The 14732-nt window shown below is 43.2% G+C and overlaps 1 protein-coding gene across 1 annotated transcript in view; it reads left to right on the top strand.

The window, feature by feature from the left end:
• Positions 1 to 14221, top strand: part of LOC308483666 (meckelin-like) — a 28162-nt gene extending 13941 nt beyond the window's left edge. The window contains exons 15-24 of the mRNA XM_081017767.1: positions 537 to 639; positions 2291 to 2421; positions 4429 to 4569; positions 5361 to 5441; positions 6539 to 6655; positions 8262 to 8378; positions 8881 to 8976; positions 10023 to 10125; positions 11411 to 11553; positions 12782 to 14221. Coding sequence (XP_080873893.1) covers positions 537 to 639; positions 2291 to 2421; positions 4429 to 4569; positions 5361 to 5441; positions 6539 to 6655; positions 8262 to 8378; positions 8881 to 8976; positions 10023 to 10125; positions 11411 to 11553; positions 12782 to 12862 — 1113 coding nt within the window. The 3' untranslated portion in view covers positions 12863 to 14221. The remainder of the gene's footprint in view (positions 1 to 536; positions 640 to 2290; positions 2422 to 4428; positions 4570 to 5360; positions 5442 to 6538; positions 6656 to 8261; positions 8379 to 8880; positions 8977 to 10022; positions 10126 to 11410; positions 11554 to 12781) is intronic.
• Positions 14222 to 14732: the final 511 nt, after the last annotated feature.

Below are 14732 nucleotides of genomic sequence, written 5' to 3' on the forward strand. Positions count from 1 at the left end.
ATTTTTTTTGCTGCGGTCCCAAAAATAGGGGTCATCTTATACATATATAAAATAAGGTATATACCATGTTAGTGTTCAGAATGGCTTAACTTATATTATTTTGTTGTAATTTCGAGTAGGGAAACCTGACTCACTCCAAATGTTATTGGACTATAACTCCCATCCTTCCTGACCATTGGCCATGCAGGTTGGGCACAGTGGGAGGTTTAGTCCAACAGCATATGGAGGGCCACATGTTTCCAGGGTAGAGAGGCACCTCTTTGCCGTGGCCTTTGACACTTGAGGGGTACGTTTTTAGGAGTCACTCTGGGGAGAGTTCCAAGGGCCAGATACAAAGGTCTGATTCTGCCGTAAACCCTGCCATAAGGTACTGAATTTAAAGGGACCGCTGGCATTCAGGCTTGGGGTACACCTCTGCCTAAGGCAATGGGGCCAGTGGTTTGAGAGCTGCTATTGGGAATGTCACACTCTAAACCTCTGGACAACCTATATTAGCATCACTGAGAAATAACCCTCTGTGGATGATTTTGTTCCAGAGCTTGGACCTCATACATATTCTGATAACCCAGTTAACAGTTTCCATCTTCCTGATAGACTGGGAGAAGCCAAAGGAGAGAGGAACAGCAAAAGCATCTATGGGTAAAAGTTTGCCTTTGTTTTCTGATAGGTGGTGTATAGGGCTGTGTAAAGGATGTGATTTGAAGGCAGCAACTGAATGTTGCAAATTTCAAAACAGACAAAAGAAAGCATCCAGCCATGGAAGCAGAACATAGCTAATCATGGCTAGTAGCCATTGATAGCCTTTACCTCCATACATTTGTCTAATCCATTTTAATAGTCATCCAAGTTTGTGGCCATCAGTGCCTCCTGTGGGAGTGAATTCCACGGTTAAACTATACGCTATTTGAAGAAGTACTTTGTTTTGTCTGTTCTGAATCCTCCAACATTCAACTTCATTGGGTGTCTACACATTGTCGTGTTAGGAGTGAGAGTACAAAACTTGTCTCTGTCCACTTTCTCCATTCCATCTCTGTGCAGGGCATGTATAGACAGAGTGGTGCTCTCCAGACATGGTTGTACAGTCAACTCACATCTTGCATATGTTTAACTTGCATGATTTCTGCTTTATGCACTTGGTGGCCAGCCAGCTAAAATCGCACAAATTAAAAATACAGGGGGCGGAGAGCTTAAAAGCTTTTTTTGTGCAGGGTTTTCCTGGTGTGGAAAGAGCTCTTAAGCTGTCTGCCATGCTCACTGGGCTCTTAGAGATCTCGCGGGAACTTGGGCACCTTGAGAGATCTCTCAATAGCCTCCTAGAGCCCTGTAAGCAAGGCAGAGAGCTTAAGAGAGCTCTGCCTTGCTTGGCGGGTAACACCTGTTTGCTATGCCAGCTCTAGAAAGGTAAGGATGTTTGTGTAGGGGTGGCTCCAAGGGGGTGGTTTGACTGTACATATTTTTCTGTATATGTACCATCCTTGAAGTGTAAACCCCCCCCACAAGGTTCAAGTTGACTATACTGCAACTCCCATTATCCCTGATCAATGGCCATACTTGATGGGACTGATGGTCATCCAGCGGTATTTGGAGAGCACCTCACTAGCTACCCATGATCTAGGGCTAGCCAAGGAGGATAGCTGCTAGGGCAGCATGCCAATCAGTGCTCCATCTACAAATCTCTAATTAGCTAGGAAGAATCATCCGATGGCTTTCCCTCCCAGTCTTCTGTGACTGCTTCCAGTTCCAGGGTTGCGCTCAGCCATTTTAGTTTAAAACACAGCCAAAAGTAAACCCCATCTTATCTTGCATCCCTTCACATGCCCTTTCATTCCACCTACTATTGTATTCAGGCAAAAAGGGGTGGCCATGGGGCTTCCTAGCATTTTGTGGGATGGAGCATGAAACGTTTGACACCGCGTGCTTGCTACCGGAGGATGTTCTTGAAGATCTAAAGCTTTGACTCCCAGGAAAATGAGGGCAATGTTACCTACAGCACATTCGCACAGCTGTTGTGTGATACTTGCTTGTTTAATTAGTGTTGGCAAATCACTTTGAGGCCCTCGGTTCTTCTGGGAAATCAGCAGGAGCCTGTTCCAGGAAGCAAGCTTGCTTCAGATTGTAACGATTTCATATCAGGAGAGGTAAATTAACATAAGCAAGGGCTCAAGGAAACCCAGGGGCGTTGAGCTTTGCACTTTGCCAAGAATCCGATAAGCTCGTGTGGAGTCTTCAAATAAAGCCAATTGTTTCAGCTTCATTGTGTGTGTGTTTTAACCTCCCTCCCCTGCTTCAGGATATCAGAAGGCTACTTCCTCTGTGAGTGCCTGGAGAACTTTTCTGATCGCTAATGAGTGGAACGAGATCCAGACCCACAGAAAAGTGAACCCTTCACTCCAGTTGTTTGCCGTCTTGCTGCTACTGGAGGTGAGAGAGAGCGAGAGAGATTAAGGAAAGAAAGTATCTGCTGTGCAGTCTCTGTGCTCTGCTACTGATAACTTTCCTCTTTCTCAAGGTCACTGATATAATATACTTAGGACCACAGCATGCACAACCTTCTGCACAGATCGCCAGGGGTGCAAAAACTTCTGCCAAACTTGGAAGACAGTTAGATTTTCTAAGGGCCAGCTCAGAGGCAGGAGGAGAGGAAGTGTCCATTTGGATTGGTAGAGTAGAAGGCAGGGAGACCAGCAGTAAGTGGAGCCAGAGCCAGGACAGGCAGAGGTAACATGCTAAATTCCACAAGGGCAACACTGAGACTAATGGAGGAAGAAGCTAGAAGGCAGGACACGGAGGTTGCCATCATCTTCTTCTTTCTTCTTTGGCGATCACTTGTAGCCAAATAAGATTGTTTTAACAATGAGTCCGTAAGTGACTGTGGAGGCCAATTCTGGACCCACACGTCCTTCCACAGTGGGGACATTGGTTCCCGGGCGGGATTTGATCATGGTGTGGATTTGCCAAGCGTGCCTTCCTCTTAGCACGTTTCTCTCTTGCGTTCTGAGTTCGAGTGTTTTCAAAGTCCATGACACCTTTGGTGAAGGCTGGTCTCCAACTGGAGCGATTGCAGGCCAGTGTTTCCCAGTTGTCGGTGTTTATACAACATTTTTTTAGATTTGCCTTGAGACAGTCTTTAAACCTCTTTTGTTGACCACCAGCATTATGCTTTCCATTTTTAAGTTCAGAATAGAGTAGTTGCTTTGGAAGACGATAATCAGGCATCCGCACAACATGACCAGTCCAGCAAAGTTGATGTTGAAGAATCATTGCTTCAACACTGGTGATTTTTGCTTCATCCAGTACACCGATATTAGTTCGCTTGTCTTCCCAAGTGATGTGTAAGATTTTTTGGAGACACCATTGATGGAATCTTTCGAGAAGTTGAAGATGGCGTTTGTAAGTGGTCCATGTTTCACAAGCATACAGCAAGGTTGGTAGCACAATAGCTTTGTAAACAAGCATTTTGGTCTCCTGCACTTCAGTCGGGAGAGAGACGCACTCGCAGAGCTCAGGTGATGCTGGATTTCGGCATCAGTGTTGACCCTTGTGGAAAGATAACTGCCTGGGTAGGAGAAGTGATCAACATTTTCTTTTTCTTTTTTTTTTAATAATTTTTTATTAAAGTTTTAAACAACAAAAAAAGAGAAACAACACACACAAAAAACAATACAAAACTTAACAATATAAACACAAAACAATTAAAAACAAACTCTCTTTTCCATTTCCAATTTTAAGTTACTTATTTTCTGGACTTCCTCATACCTCCCTCTTTTGTATTCCAATCCACATTATTTGTCCAGCAGTTTCTTTTCCACTTTTTTAATCCCAATCTTTAATTTAATAAAATGTTAAAATATATAACTTCAACTTTTTTAAACCTAATCCTTGAAGTGATCAACATTTTCCAACGTTACACCACATAGGGCCATCATGACTAATAATCCTTGGTAGGCCCCTCTGCCTACATTAATTTGTCTGATCCCCTTTGTTAAGATATTTAAGCTATTGGCCAACACCACATCACCATTTGCCCATCAGTTTTTATTGAAGTGTTTGACACAATAAAGACAATTTAAAATAATCACTGTACTTCTAGTTTTTATAAGACCTTGCAGTGTTTTTAATATGGTGGTGCAGTTTAAAAATATTTAAAGAAAGGAAAATAAAATAAACCATGGGCCTAACTTATGACCTTACAGTGTCTTCATGTAACTTATAAATTGGGCATTTCTAAAGCTTTTTAATTCTCCAAATTACAATGTGGTTGACTCAGCAGCCCTCTCAACTCTTATGACTATGTAATCAATCCAGTTTTATGGGGGGTGGGGGAGCCATATCCCTGGGCCCACTCAGTGAGGTTGAGAAGAGACTTAGGCCCAAATCCCACTATGTTCTGTTGAAGTGGGGACCAAACAGGCTTCTTTTAATTTCTAGGTGGTGGGGCTTAAGAATCTCACATCAAGAGACCTGAATGTGAATCTGCACCCGGGACCAAATGCCTATCATGCTCCTTGGAGCCCAATTCTTCGGTTTGGGATTGCTGCTTCTGTTTGGCTGGCAGTGGGGATTGTACAGGTAATCTTTCTCACAGAGTTTGGTTTAACTAAAGCTGCGTACACACTATAGCTTAAAAGCATATTTGAAGCACATTTTGTCTCTCAGAATTTACGGCATTGTAGTTTGTTAAGGGTTTCTGGGAATTGTGCTCTGTGAGGAGTAAATGACAGTGCCCAAAATTGTTTGAGGGAAAGAATGTGTTTCCAAGGTATAGTGTGTACACAGCCTAAGAATATATATATATCCTTGATGCTGTATTAGAATAAAGGGCTATCTAGGTCATTCTACATCTCCTCTTCCTTTAGTGCTAGTGTGGAAAAATGTAACAAATGCAAAACCAAGAGCAATAGCTAACCGTTTTTGAAAGGTCCTTAGGTAGGTAACATGACAAAAGAAGTCAGCAATCTTATTGTGTGCATGTTGTAGGACACCCTCAAAGACCTCATTTGCTATATTAAGAAATAAGACCAAGGTCGCCAACCTTTCGGACTAGTGGACACATTTTGGATTTTGAAAGAGTGCTGGCTTGGGGTGTCAGTCACAAAATGGGTGCCATGGAGAGGTTGTGGCAAAACACAAAATGGTTGCCATGGGGAGCATGGCATAACACAAAAGTGAGAGAGGCAGCCATCCTTGGCAGCCTAACAGAGCACTTTAATTGTGCAAATCTAAGTTTCCAGTATGCGCTTGAACCCCTCCTGTAAAATGAGGCACCCTTTGAGTATTGCTGCTGATGAGGAACCTACCGTGTGTTCTTGCCTACCATAATTACAGGGTGATTATAGGCAGCATGCCTTTTTTTTAAACAGGTGCTGTTTTCTGTTGGGTTATATGAGCGGTTTGTAGAGGACAAGATTCACCAGTTTGTTGATCTTTGTTCCCTGAGCAATGTGAGTCGCATTATATTTATTTAACAGGATTTCTATACAGTGCAGCTTAATCATTCAAACTGCTAAGCAGTTTATGTTCATGTACTTATTTACTATATTCCTTCACCAAATGGTCCCAGTGTGGATTACAAAAATATCACAAATTTAAAAAATACACCTTCATTAAAATAACAAAATTTTATTATTTTATTTGAATGCTATGAGAGCCCGTGTGGCATAGTGGTTAGAAGACAACCTGGGAGACCAGGGTTCAAATCCTCCCTTGGCCATGAAGCTCACTGGGTGGCCTTGGGCTAGTCACTGTCTCTCAGCCTAACCTACCTCACAGGGTTGTTGTGAGGATAAAATGTCAGGAGAAGAGAACCATACAAATGTAATAAATAAATATGAAAATTACAATCATAAGGCAAGCCAATAACAAAACAGTGCAGAGCAACAAATGGCTGAGCTGCATAGAGATAAAAGTTTGGCCATGCGCCATTAGCCAAAGTCACCACAGGACCAGTTTGTTCGCTATCCTTCTCCAAGATGGGCAAGCAGGGTATTATCATAACAAATTAATTATACAGGCCTTCTAGTGACTCATAACTGACTAGTTTATTTAGTGTATTTACAATCTGCTGTTCAATTTGAATAGAATTTCCAAAGCTGCTGCTGATGGTAGTATTTGCTGTGGTAGTAGTAATAATAGGAAAACAAATTTTAAAATTCTTAAAACAACAACAGCATTAAAGCACTGGGGCAAAGTAAACACCAACACCAGGTAAAATCAGCAGATGAAATGCATTCAGTATGAAAGCCATCTGATCACTGGTAAATTAAAACCATACTAAAATGATTGAGTGGTGATTTTGTAAAGTCTTCATCTGCCTATGGAAGTCTGCCTGGGGAGAGGACATTCCTTAACTGGGGCACCTGCCCCCAAAAGGCCCAGATATGTTGGGTGTGGTTGAATTGCTCTAGAGTGGAGTCTTAATTGTGCCATTGTTAATCAGTAAACAAGCTTTGATTACAATCGTGTTCAAACATGTTCTGAAACTGTATTGCCCATTTGAAAAATGGTTGCGTGCTTCATTTGCCTCTCCCTGTCCCTCTAGGTGTCAGTGTTCATATTGACACACAGATGTTATGGTTTCTACATCCATGGGAGAAGTGTCCATGGACAGGCAGATGTGGGCATGGACACCATGCTCACCTATATCAGGAAGGAGGAGGTACCGTAATAGTGTCTACTGGTCCATCCATCTGTCCTTTCTCTTTATGACAATTACTTTGTGCACCTGGGAAGGCTATATCTCCCTGTTGGATTTGCCCATTTTCAAGTGAGCTTGCCAGGATTTAAACCCCATTAGCTACTATTTTTACAAGGCTATGGCGATCATGATTCAACTGAAACCGGAGGGAGTTGAAAGGTAGAACTTGTGGATTTTATAGTCACCACATCACCCCGCCCCCCAATAAATAATAGGAATTCTGGACAACAGCCATACAAGAAATATGTAAAATAACTAAGCAAGTAATAGACATCACCCCAGAATTGGCCCTACTAAACATCTTCCAAGACAACAATGCCCATTTACACCACAAAGAACTCATAACCCACCTACTTTCAGCAGCCAGAAACACCATAACCAGACACTGGAGAGACCTGTCAGGAGTAAGCATGGACCAATGGTATCAAATAGTATGGGAAACAGCCCTACTAGAAAAATTAACTAATAAACTGAAACTGACACGGGGACAAACAGAAGAAGACGCCTTCACCCCGGTATGGCTCCCCTTTATCACATACACAGCCCAACAGGACAATGACAATAATCCACCAATAGCATACAAATCAATATGGCTAACCTGATCCAAAACACCCACCCACCTCACTCACACACGAAAACAAAGATCACCACAGCCAATCACAAGCAAACAATCACACCCTAGGCCAACCCCAACCTCTCTCACCACCAAAGGAACACAAGTGAACAACACAAGCAACACTGACACCAAAATCTACATACATTAAACATAATAGAAACACCGACCCCACCCCCATCCATCACCCGACCCCACCCCCATCCATCTTCCCTCTCTCCACCCCCCCTTTTCCTTTTTCCTTTTTTTCTTCTCCCCTTAATGCCTCAACAAATGAAATGGATTTGTAAAAATGTTACATGGGGAAAAAATACGAGGCATTACACTTACTTCTGTAAAACAAGAAAATCCTTAATAAAATATTAAAAATAAAAAAAAATAAAAAAAATAGGAACATTGTTATCAATTCCATTAGGTCTTGTGCAAAAATAAGGCATGGGGCAAGGTTTCTATGGCTCTATTCACACTCCCATTTCCTGGGCACTCGCTGGGTTTTAATCCATGTTCACTTGATGTTATCTCAAAGGCATATGTATCCTGTACTTTGTTATAAAATGCTAGATGAGTTGTTTCTCAAATCCACTTTAGGCCTAGTCCTTAAGCTGTTTGTATGAACATCTTGGCAGAGGGTCAAGACATCCCCTGCCCAGTCAACACTGCCTAGTGTCTACAGAAACAAATCTGACATAAATAAAGCCCTGTTGATGTGAACAACTAGGGGGTAAAGAGCTGTGAAATGTGCAGGGGGCAGGGAACAACTTCACTGTGCTTTAAGATGGTAATGTGAACACACCCTTAGTCAAAGGAATGTGAACTCCAATATGGTTTGAGCCTTGGCTGGCACGTCTCTCCCTCCCTCTCCAGAAGAGATCTCTGATGTCAGATCTCTGATATTTATGCTTTGTACTTCCCAATTATTATTCTTTCCACCCCTTCCATTGGTTCTATCCACAGGAGAACCTCTGTGCTCTGAGAGGCCTGGAGGCCTACTCTGATGTGCAAACATTTGAGGTGCTTCTTACTGACAGGACTCGAGCATTCTATGACAGAATAACTCTATCTTTCATGGAGGTACAGTACCTAATCCTATTTACTCAGTAATTGTTAGACAAAGATATTGGTCAGCTGTGCAAAGTATTACTTAGAAATGATGATGCCTTCGAGGGTGGAAGCTGTCAGGCCCGGGGGCCACATGCAGACTCTGGGACTCTCTGTCTGGCCTTTGGGATGCTCCCCACAGTCTTCAGGGTGCCACAAAACTTGGTTGTTTTCACTTCTTGATCAAAAGCTAACCTTAGTTGAGCTTTCTTTTGCTGAGCTCCTTCAAGGAACAGCAGCCTGCTAGGCTACAGACAACCCTCCCGTTTTCCCCTCCACTTTTTAATTTAAAACTCTGTCTGTGCATGGAAGCCAGCGCTCCAGAACAGCAGGTGAAAATTGAGCCAAGATCCCTGCTGCCAAAGGCAAGATCTGAGTGAAAACAAATAGATGTATTTAAAAAAAAACCTCTTCAATTGGGAATGCCAAGTAACTGGCACAAACTTTTAAAGTCTGTGCACTTTTTCTGTGACAGGTTCCCAGAGGAGCCCACATCCGACCTGACCTTCACAAACAGAGACTAAATGGCTACTTTGCCTTGAATTGCTTTCTGGTCTCCTTTTTTGAACATGTGAGTCTTTGGCTACCTCTGTCTACTTTTTGTCTACTATTGTACTATTGTCTCCTATTTGTACTGGGTATTTGTATCCATGGTGTGTTCTACACAAAGTGTTTTGCTTTATATACAAATAATGGGGGCCAGCGTCAAGGACCAACATAGTCAGGCATCTACCAAGGGACCACTGACAAGAACCTCTTGGAGCTGCTCTTTCATCATTGCTCACTCACCTTTTATTCTGACCCAGACAATGGTGAGGGGGAGCATAAGATGTCACTGCTTGCTTACTCATTGGGACTATTTCTGCCAAGCAAGCCAGTGATAACTCAGATGAGGAAGGTAGAGATGGACCACTGCCTGGGTGGTCTATCAGGTCTTCTCAAAATAATAATAGGAGGGTAGCCTAGCCAAACCAAACCAGGGCTGTTAAGAGAGTCATGGCGGTCGCTAACAAGACAATGGAACATCTTGCTCCAGGTGTGATCAGAGACTGGAGATTTGGATGGTTGCCACGGTAACTGCTTTGGGGCAGGGCAAGGGGCTTCTGGGAAGGAGGAAGGCTGAGATTTATCTTGGTGAGGGAGGACTGCCTGCAATGCTTTGGGCCATGCTGTAAGATCTGGACCCCCTCCATGCAGACTGAGGGTGTAAATAGGCAAATAAACCCTATTTCTTAAAGCACGATCATCTCCACAGTGTCTTCTATTCTCCAAAGGGGCACAGACCCTGTGTGGTTGCCTGTGATCCCATGCGCTCTGGCCACTGCTTGGCAGAGAGAGGGGGCAGGCACCAGGCTTTTGTAACACAATATAGGAAGCCATTTTGATGGTGATGTCATGTGGATGCAGCCCACAGCTTCTTTACATGAGCAGCAACACTTGAGTCCACAGTAAACTGCCATGTGGAAGTACCCTTAGTTAATGTTTCCCCCCTTGTCTTTGTGCATTTAGTGTCATCGTGCAGGCCCAGCTGTGTTGGAAATGAATTATAAGTGAGTCATCTTGTACTGACATATTTCTTTCACTTTTAATTGTCTCCTAACTCCCTCCACCCTTTAGAGATACAAAGATATGGACTACATGGTAAAGGACAAATTTTTCCTGGAGCGGATCATGGACATGGAATTCCAGGAACCAGGGGACATTTCCACTCTCTATAATGGTATTCCAAACACTTACCAGTGGGAAATTGTTTATAAGCTTCTGCACTGGGTATTGCCTTTTATTAGCTCACATCCACACCATATATTTAGAGAACTGTTGTGCTACTTTAACAATATATTTATTGGTTTATTTCATTTATATCCCACTGATTTCTCCAAGGAGTTCAAGTTAGTATAGTTGGTTCTCCCTGTCCTCATTTACTTCCCAGAACAACCCTGCGAAGAAGGTTAGGGTGAGAGATAGTGAGTGCCCAAAGTCACCCACTGAAATTCATGTCTGAGTGGGGATTTCAGCCTGGTCTTCTTGGTCCTAGTATGACACTCTAGCTGCTATACCACACTTGCTGCCACAGGAATTTAACTTTGTTAAGGGTGCTGACTTCACAGAGCTACCAGTTCTTAACAGTCCTGGGAGATGCTGAGCTCCATAATGAGATGAATGAGCCCATGACTGCTCAAACAGAAACCAATCAAATACAAGGAATGGATATGTGCTATTTACTGTACCACTGATGGTTGAAGTATGTCACTAACCATTATACCAGACTGTGAGACATGCCCACGTTTAGGATACTGCTCCTTGATATTTGTAGATGTTCACACACTCTTAAATTATTTTCCTGTGGCATGGAAACTAACAGATGGACAATAAAAGTGGACCCTGCAAGACCTTATGGTTATAAAGAGGCTTAGATCACATGCACACCATACATTTAAAGAACACCTTTGCCACTTTAACCGTCATGGATCATCCTGGGAACTGTAGTTTGTTCAGGGTGTTGAAAATCGTAGCTCTCTGAGGTCAGCACCCTTAACAAATAACAGTTCCCAGGATTTTCCATGACTGTTAAAGTGGTGTAAAAGTGCTTTAAGTGATGGCTGGTGTCTGTTAAGACTGGTAAAGCAGGAGGCAGGGAGTCCACCAGTAGATGGAGCCAGAGCCAGGACAGGCAGAGACACCCCCTGGCTGACTGTAAGTAAGGGTCATAGGGTTGCCATATTTCAAAAAGTGAAAATCCATACACACAATGTCAAAATTCACCAAAATCTACATAGCCGAAACCCAGCTATACCTGGGAAATTCTGGACGCATGGCGACCCTAGTGGGACAGTGACCCATTTGCCCTAATGGTCCAGCCTCCACTGTATGTTTCAAATGTGTGGTCTGGATGTGGCAATACAGATTCTATTTTGGGATGCAATTTTTTTCCAGAAACGGAGTAATTGCTGTGAGAGTAAAAAGGGTAGAAATCTGAAAAAGATATTATTTTCCTCTTCCTCTAGATGACCGTGCTTTATTTAGCAGAACACTTTTCTACAGTCATGAACTGGTGCTGCTGCTCTTTGAAATCCTTGTCTTCTCTGCTGTAGATTTGGCAGCGCAGGATTTTGTATTGTCAACAATTGTGACCTTTGTCGTGCAAAAGGTAAATGGTTTTGTGACACCAGGTGCATGATATATCTCTAAAGAGTAGGGATTGGGGTGGTGATTTGGGTCAGTTCACATTTTCATACATACCCACCTAATTCTCACTTCACAAAACAATACACAGACTGAAATGCTGCTATGCTTTGAAATTCACAGTTCTCACAATTTAGTGATGGACTTCTCCAACCAATGCATACAAGAATACATATATTGGGAGAAATACCCACTAAAACGGTGACAGATTTTCATGAGGCCTTAAAAAGAAAAAAATGCCAATTGATGCAGAACTAAAGTTTGGAGAAAGTGAGAGAATATGAAATTGACAGCTTTGTCCTTAGAGGATGGGATGTTAATTTTACTCTCTTAAGAATATGCTTGGAATGGAGAAATCAGTGGAGGGTTCTGCCCCTCTCGTTTATTGTGAGAGTGGGTAAAAACTGAGGGTTACGGAATGGTATTGTCAGGCAGTAGACACAAGCAGGGCTGTCTTAAGCATATCCGGCGCCGTGGTGCAAATATCTCTCCGCCCCCCCCCCAATTTCCCAGAGTTGTCTACCTTTTTTAGGGGGGGGGGCTTTGGTCCGGCTTGTTTACATTGTGTGGTCCTGCGCGTAAGTAAGAGGCACCCAGATCGCAGCCCAGACAGCCTCCCGTGCCCTCCCGCAAAGCCTCCCTCTAAGCGCCCGGCGCCCCTTACCTTCCCCCGTCCAGGGAAGTCTGTGCGACAGGAGGGCCAGCAAGCAGATCAGGTGGCTCGCCACCTGTCCCATCCTTGCAGCGCGCTCCGATGGGCAGCTGAGAGGAGAGGAGTGGACTGCCCCAGAGCAGGGAAGGGAGCATGCCCTGACTCTCCTTCCTGGACACTCAGCCTGTGGCGCCCTCCAAAATCTGGCACCCTGGCATCCCACGCCACTAACGTCTATGGGTAAAAATAAAAAAAATCCTTCCAGTAGCACCTTTAAGACCAACTAAGTTAGTTCTTGGTATGAGCTTTCGTGTGCAAGCACACTTCTTCAGATGTCTATGGGTAAGACACTCCTGGACGCAGGAGAAAACCAAGAACATGTTTAATGTGATGGGTGTGTTGCCTCCCATTTTAACCAAAAATCCACAGACACACCATGAGCCACCTGAATGCAGCTGGTGGACCACTGGTGCTCCATGTGCCACAGTTTGGGTACCTTCGCAATAGACATGTGTCTTTATTGCACTCCTTTGACTTTCAGTTTGTGAAGATGCTTCGCAACACACTTGGAAGGAGGAACCTGGCTGAGAAAACCTTGGTGGAGAAGCAATTCCTAATCTAGTACTGAACAACAAGCTGTTAATCTTGAATCTACATTCCCTGGCTGTGGAGTTGCAGCTGCTAATTGAAGATGTAGTGAAACATTTAGGACACCTTATCTGTTCAGCCCCAGAACTGTGGCATGCACATCTTTCATATGAATTACAGAACTCTGCCCAGGGAATCTGTTCTTGCTGTCAAAGTTCAGTGCCAAAGCATGTGAAGTAACATAAGTAGCTTTGAGCATTGGCCATGCATCTTCCCCAAAGTAGCAATGAAGTGACAGTAAATCTTCACATACCTATTTTAAGTCGCATGGCTTCCCAGCACACATGGGCCTTAGCACTTCTTGGCTTGAAATTTTCAGCACTAGTGGGTGTGAATTGGTAAAAAAGCAAAACGAAACAAAACACCAATACTGTGCTCCTGCATGTTCCAACAGTACAAAAACAATCACAGACCATGGGCTCTGCAGTCAGTTGCTGAACAGAAGGTAGTGGTTGGTCTGCAGCAGAGTGGCTTAAACATGACTCATGGGCTGCATATAATAGTTTTTTGTGGCTCAACACCCACAACACTGATTATTTAAAAACAAAATTTTAAAAAATGACTGCTCCCATGGATCCCTTGCTCTGATTCTATTAGGCTAACAGTTGTTTTTCTTATCTTACTCGCCCTGCAATGTTTTTGCAATGTTCCCCTTCTTCATCTTAGTAGTAGTATTAGAAGTATATTGACTTTTACACTTTGGTCACACATTCTGGCATGCAGCCCCTGAAGGACTGACCATGTGTTGATGCAGCCCTTGGTATGAAAACATTTAGCCACAAGCGGAAGAGGTACTGTTCTTTTGTGTGAGAGAGCATTAAATTACACTTCTAAGCACATATGGCTGGCCAGTCTAAAGGCCTCCTACGAGCCAGCCAATCTCAGGTGCCCGGTTTTACACAACACCATTCTCTTCTGTGTCTAAAGGGCAGTGTCTAAAATGGTGTCCCAGGCAAGGAATCTCTTCAGCTCTCCCCTTCCAATTAATTCAGTGTTTCAATACATTGAGTTGTCCCGGCTGCAACAAAACATGACTCTCCCACATCAGTCTCTACAGCCAAAGCAGGCGTGTAATCTTCCAGTTGTTTGATTTCACCCTCAAAAGCACACTCCTCCATTGTATCCTGAGATAGACGGATGCCAACAACAACGCATTGAGTTTTTAAAAATCACGTTTGTAACGCATTTCACAATTTATACTTGTATGAGCTGATTTGTGCACATGGATCTGATCACAGTCCCTTACAAACACTCTGGCACACGTACCATTTGTTTACTGGGCATTGATGTGATGTTGTACATTTTCTTAAAAATTAAAAAGATTTTAATGTAATGCTGGCATCAGCTTTACAAGTGAATGTGAACTTTTTGTGTTACTTGTTTCAGCTGCTGGATAGTTATTGGATACATTTAGAGTAATAGTTACAGATAGGTAGCCGTGTTGGTCTGCCATAGTCAAAATAAAAAAAATCCTTCCAGTAGCACCTTAGTTGGTCTTAAAGGTGCTACTGGAAGGATTTTTTTTATTTAGAGTAATAGTTAGCTTCTCAGTCTTACACACACACAGACACACACACGAGTTCAGGTGCTTGTTTGGGTCACCTGCTACTGAATCCACCTTTGCTGAATAGGACCTGAGCACATACTAATGTAGGATGGAGCAAAACTCATGGTGGGCATTGCATACAGAAGGTCCTAGATTTTGCCCTTTGCATCTCCAGTTAAAATAATCACATAACAGCTGATGGGGAAATACCGTATTTTTTGCTCTATAAGACTCACTTTTTCCCTCCTAAAAAGTAAGGGGAAATGTGTGTGCGTCTTATGGAGCGAATGCAGGCTGC

This window comes from Podarcis pityusensis (genome assembly GCF_964106645.2).
Source record: "Podarcis pityusensis genome assembly, chromosome: 8".
Classification (NCBI taxonomy): Eukaryota; Metazoa; Chordata; class Lepidosauria; order Squamata; family Lacertidae; genus Podarcis; species Podarcis pityusensis.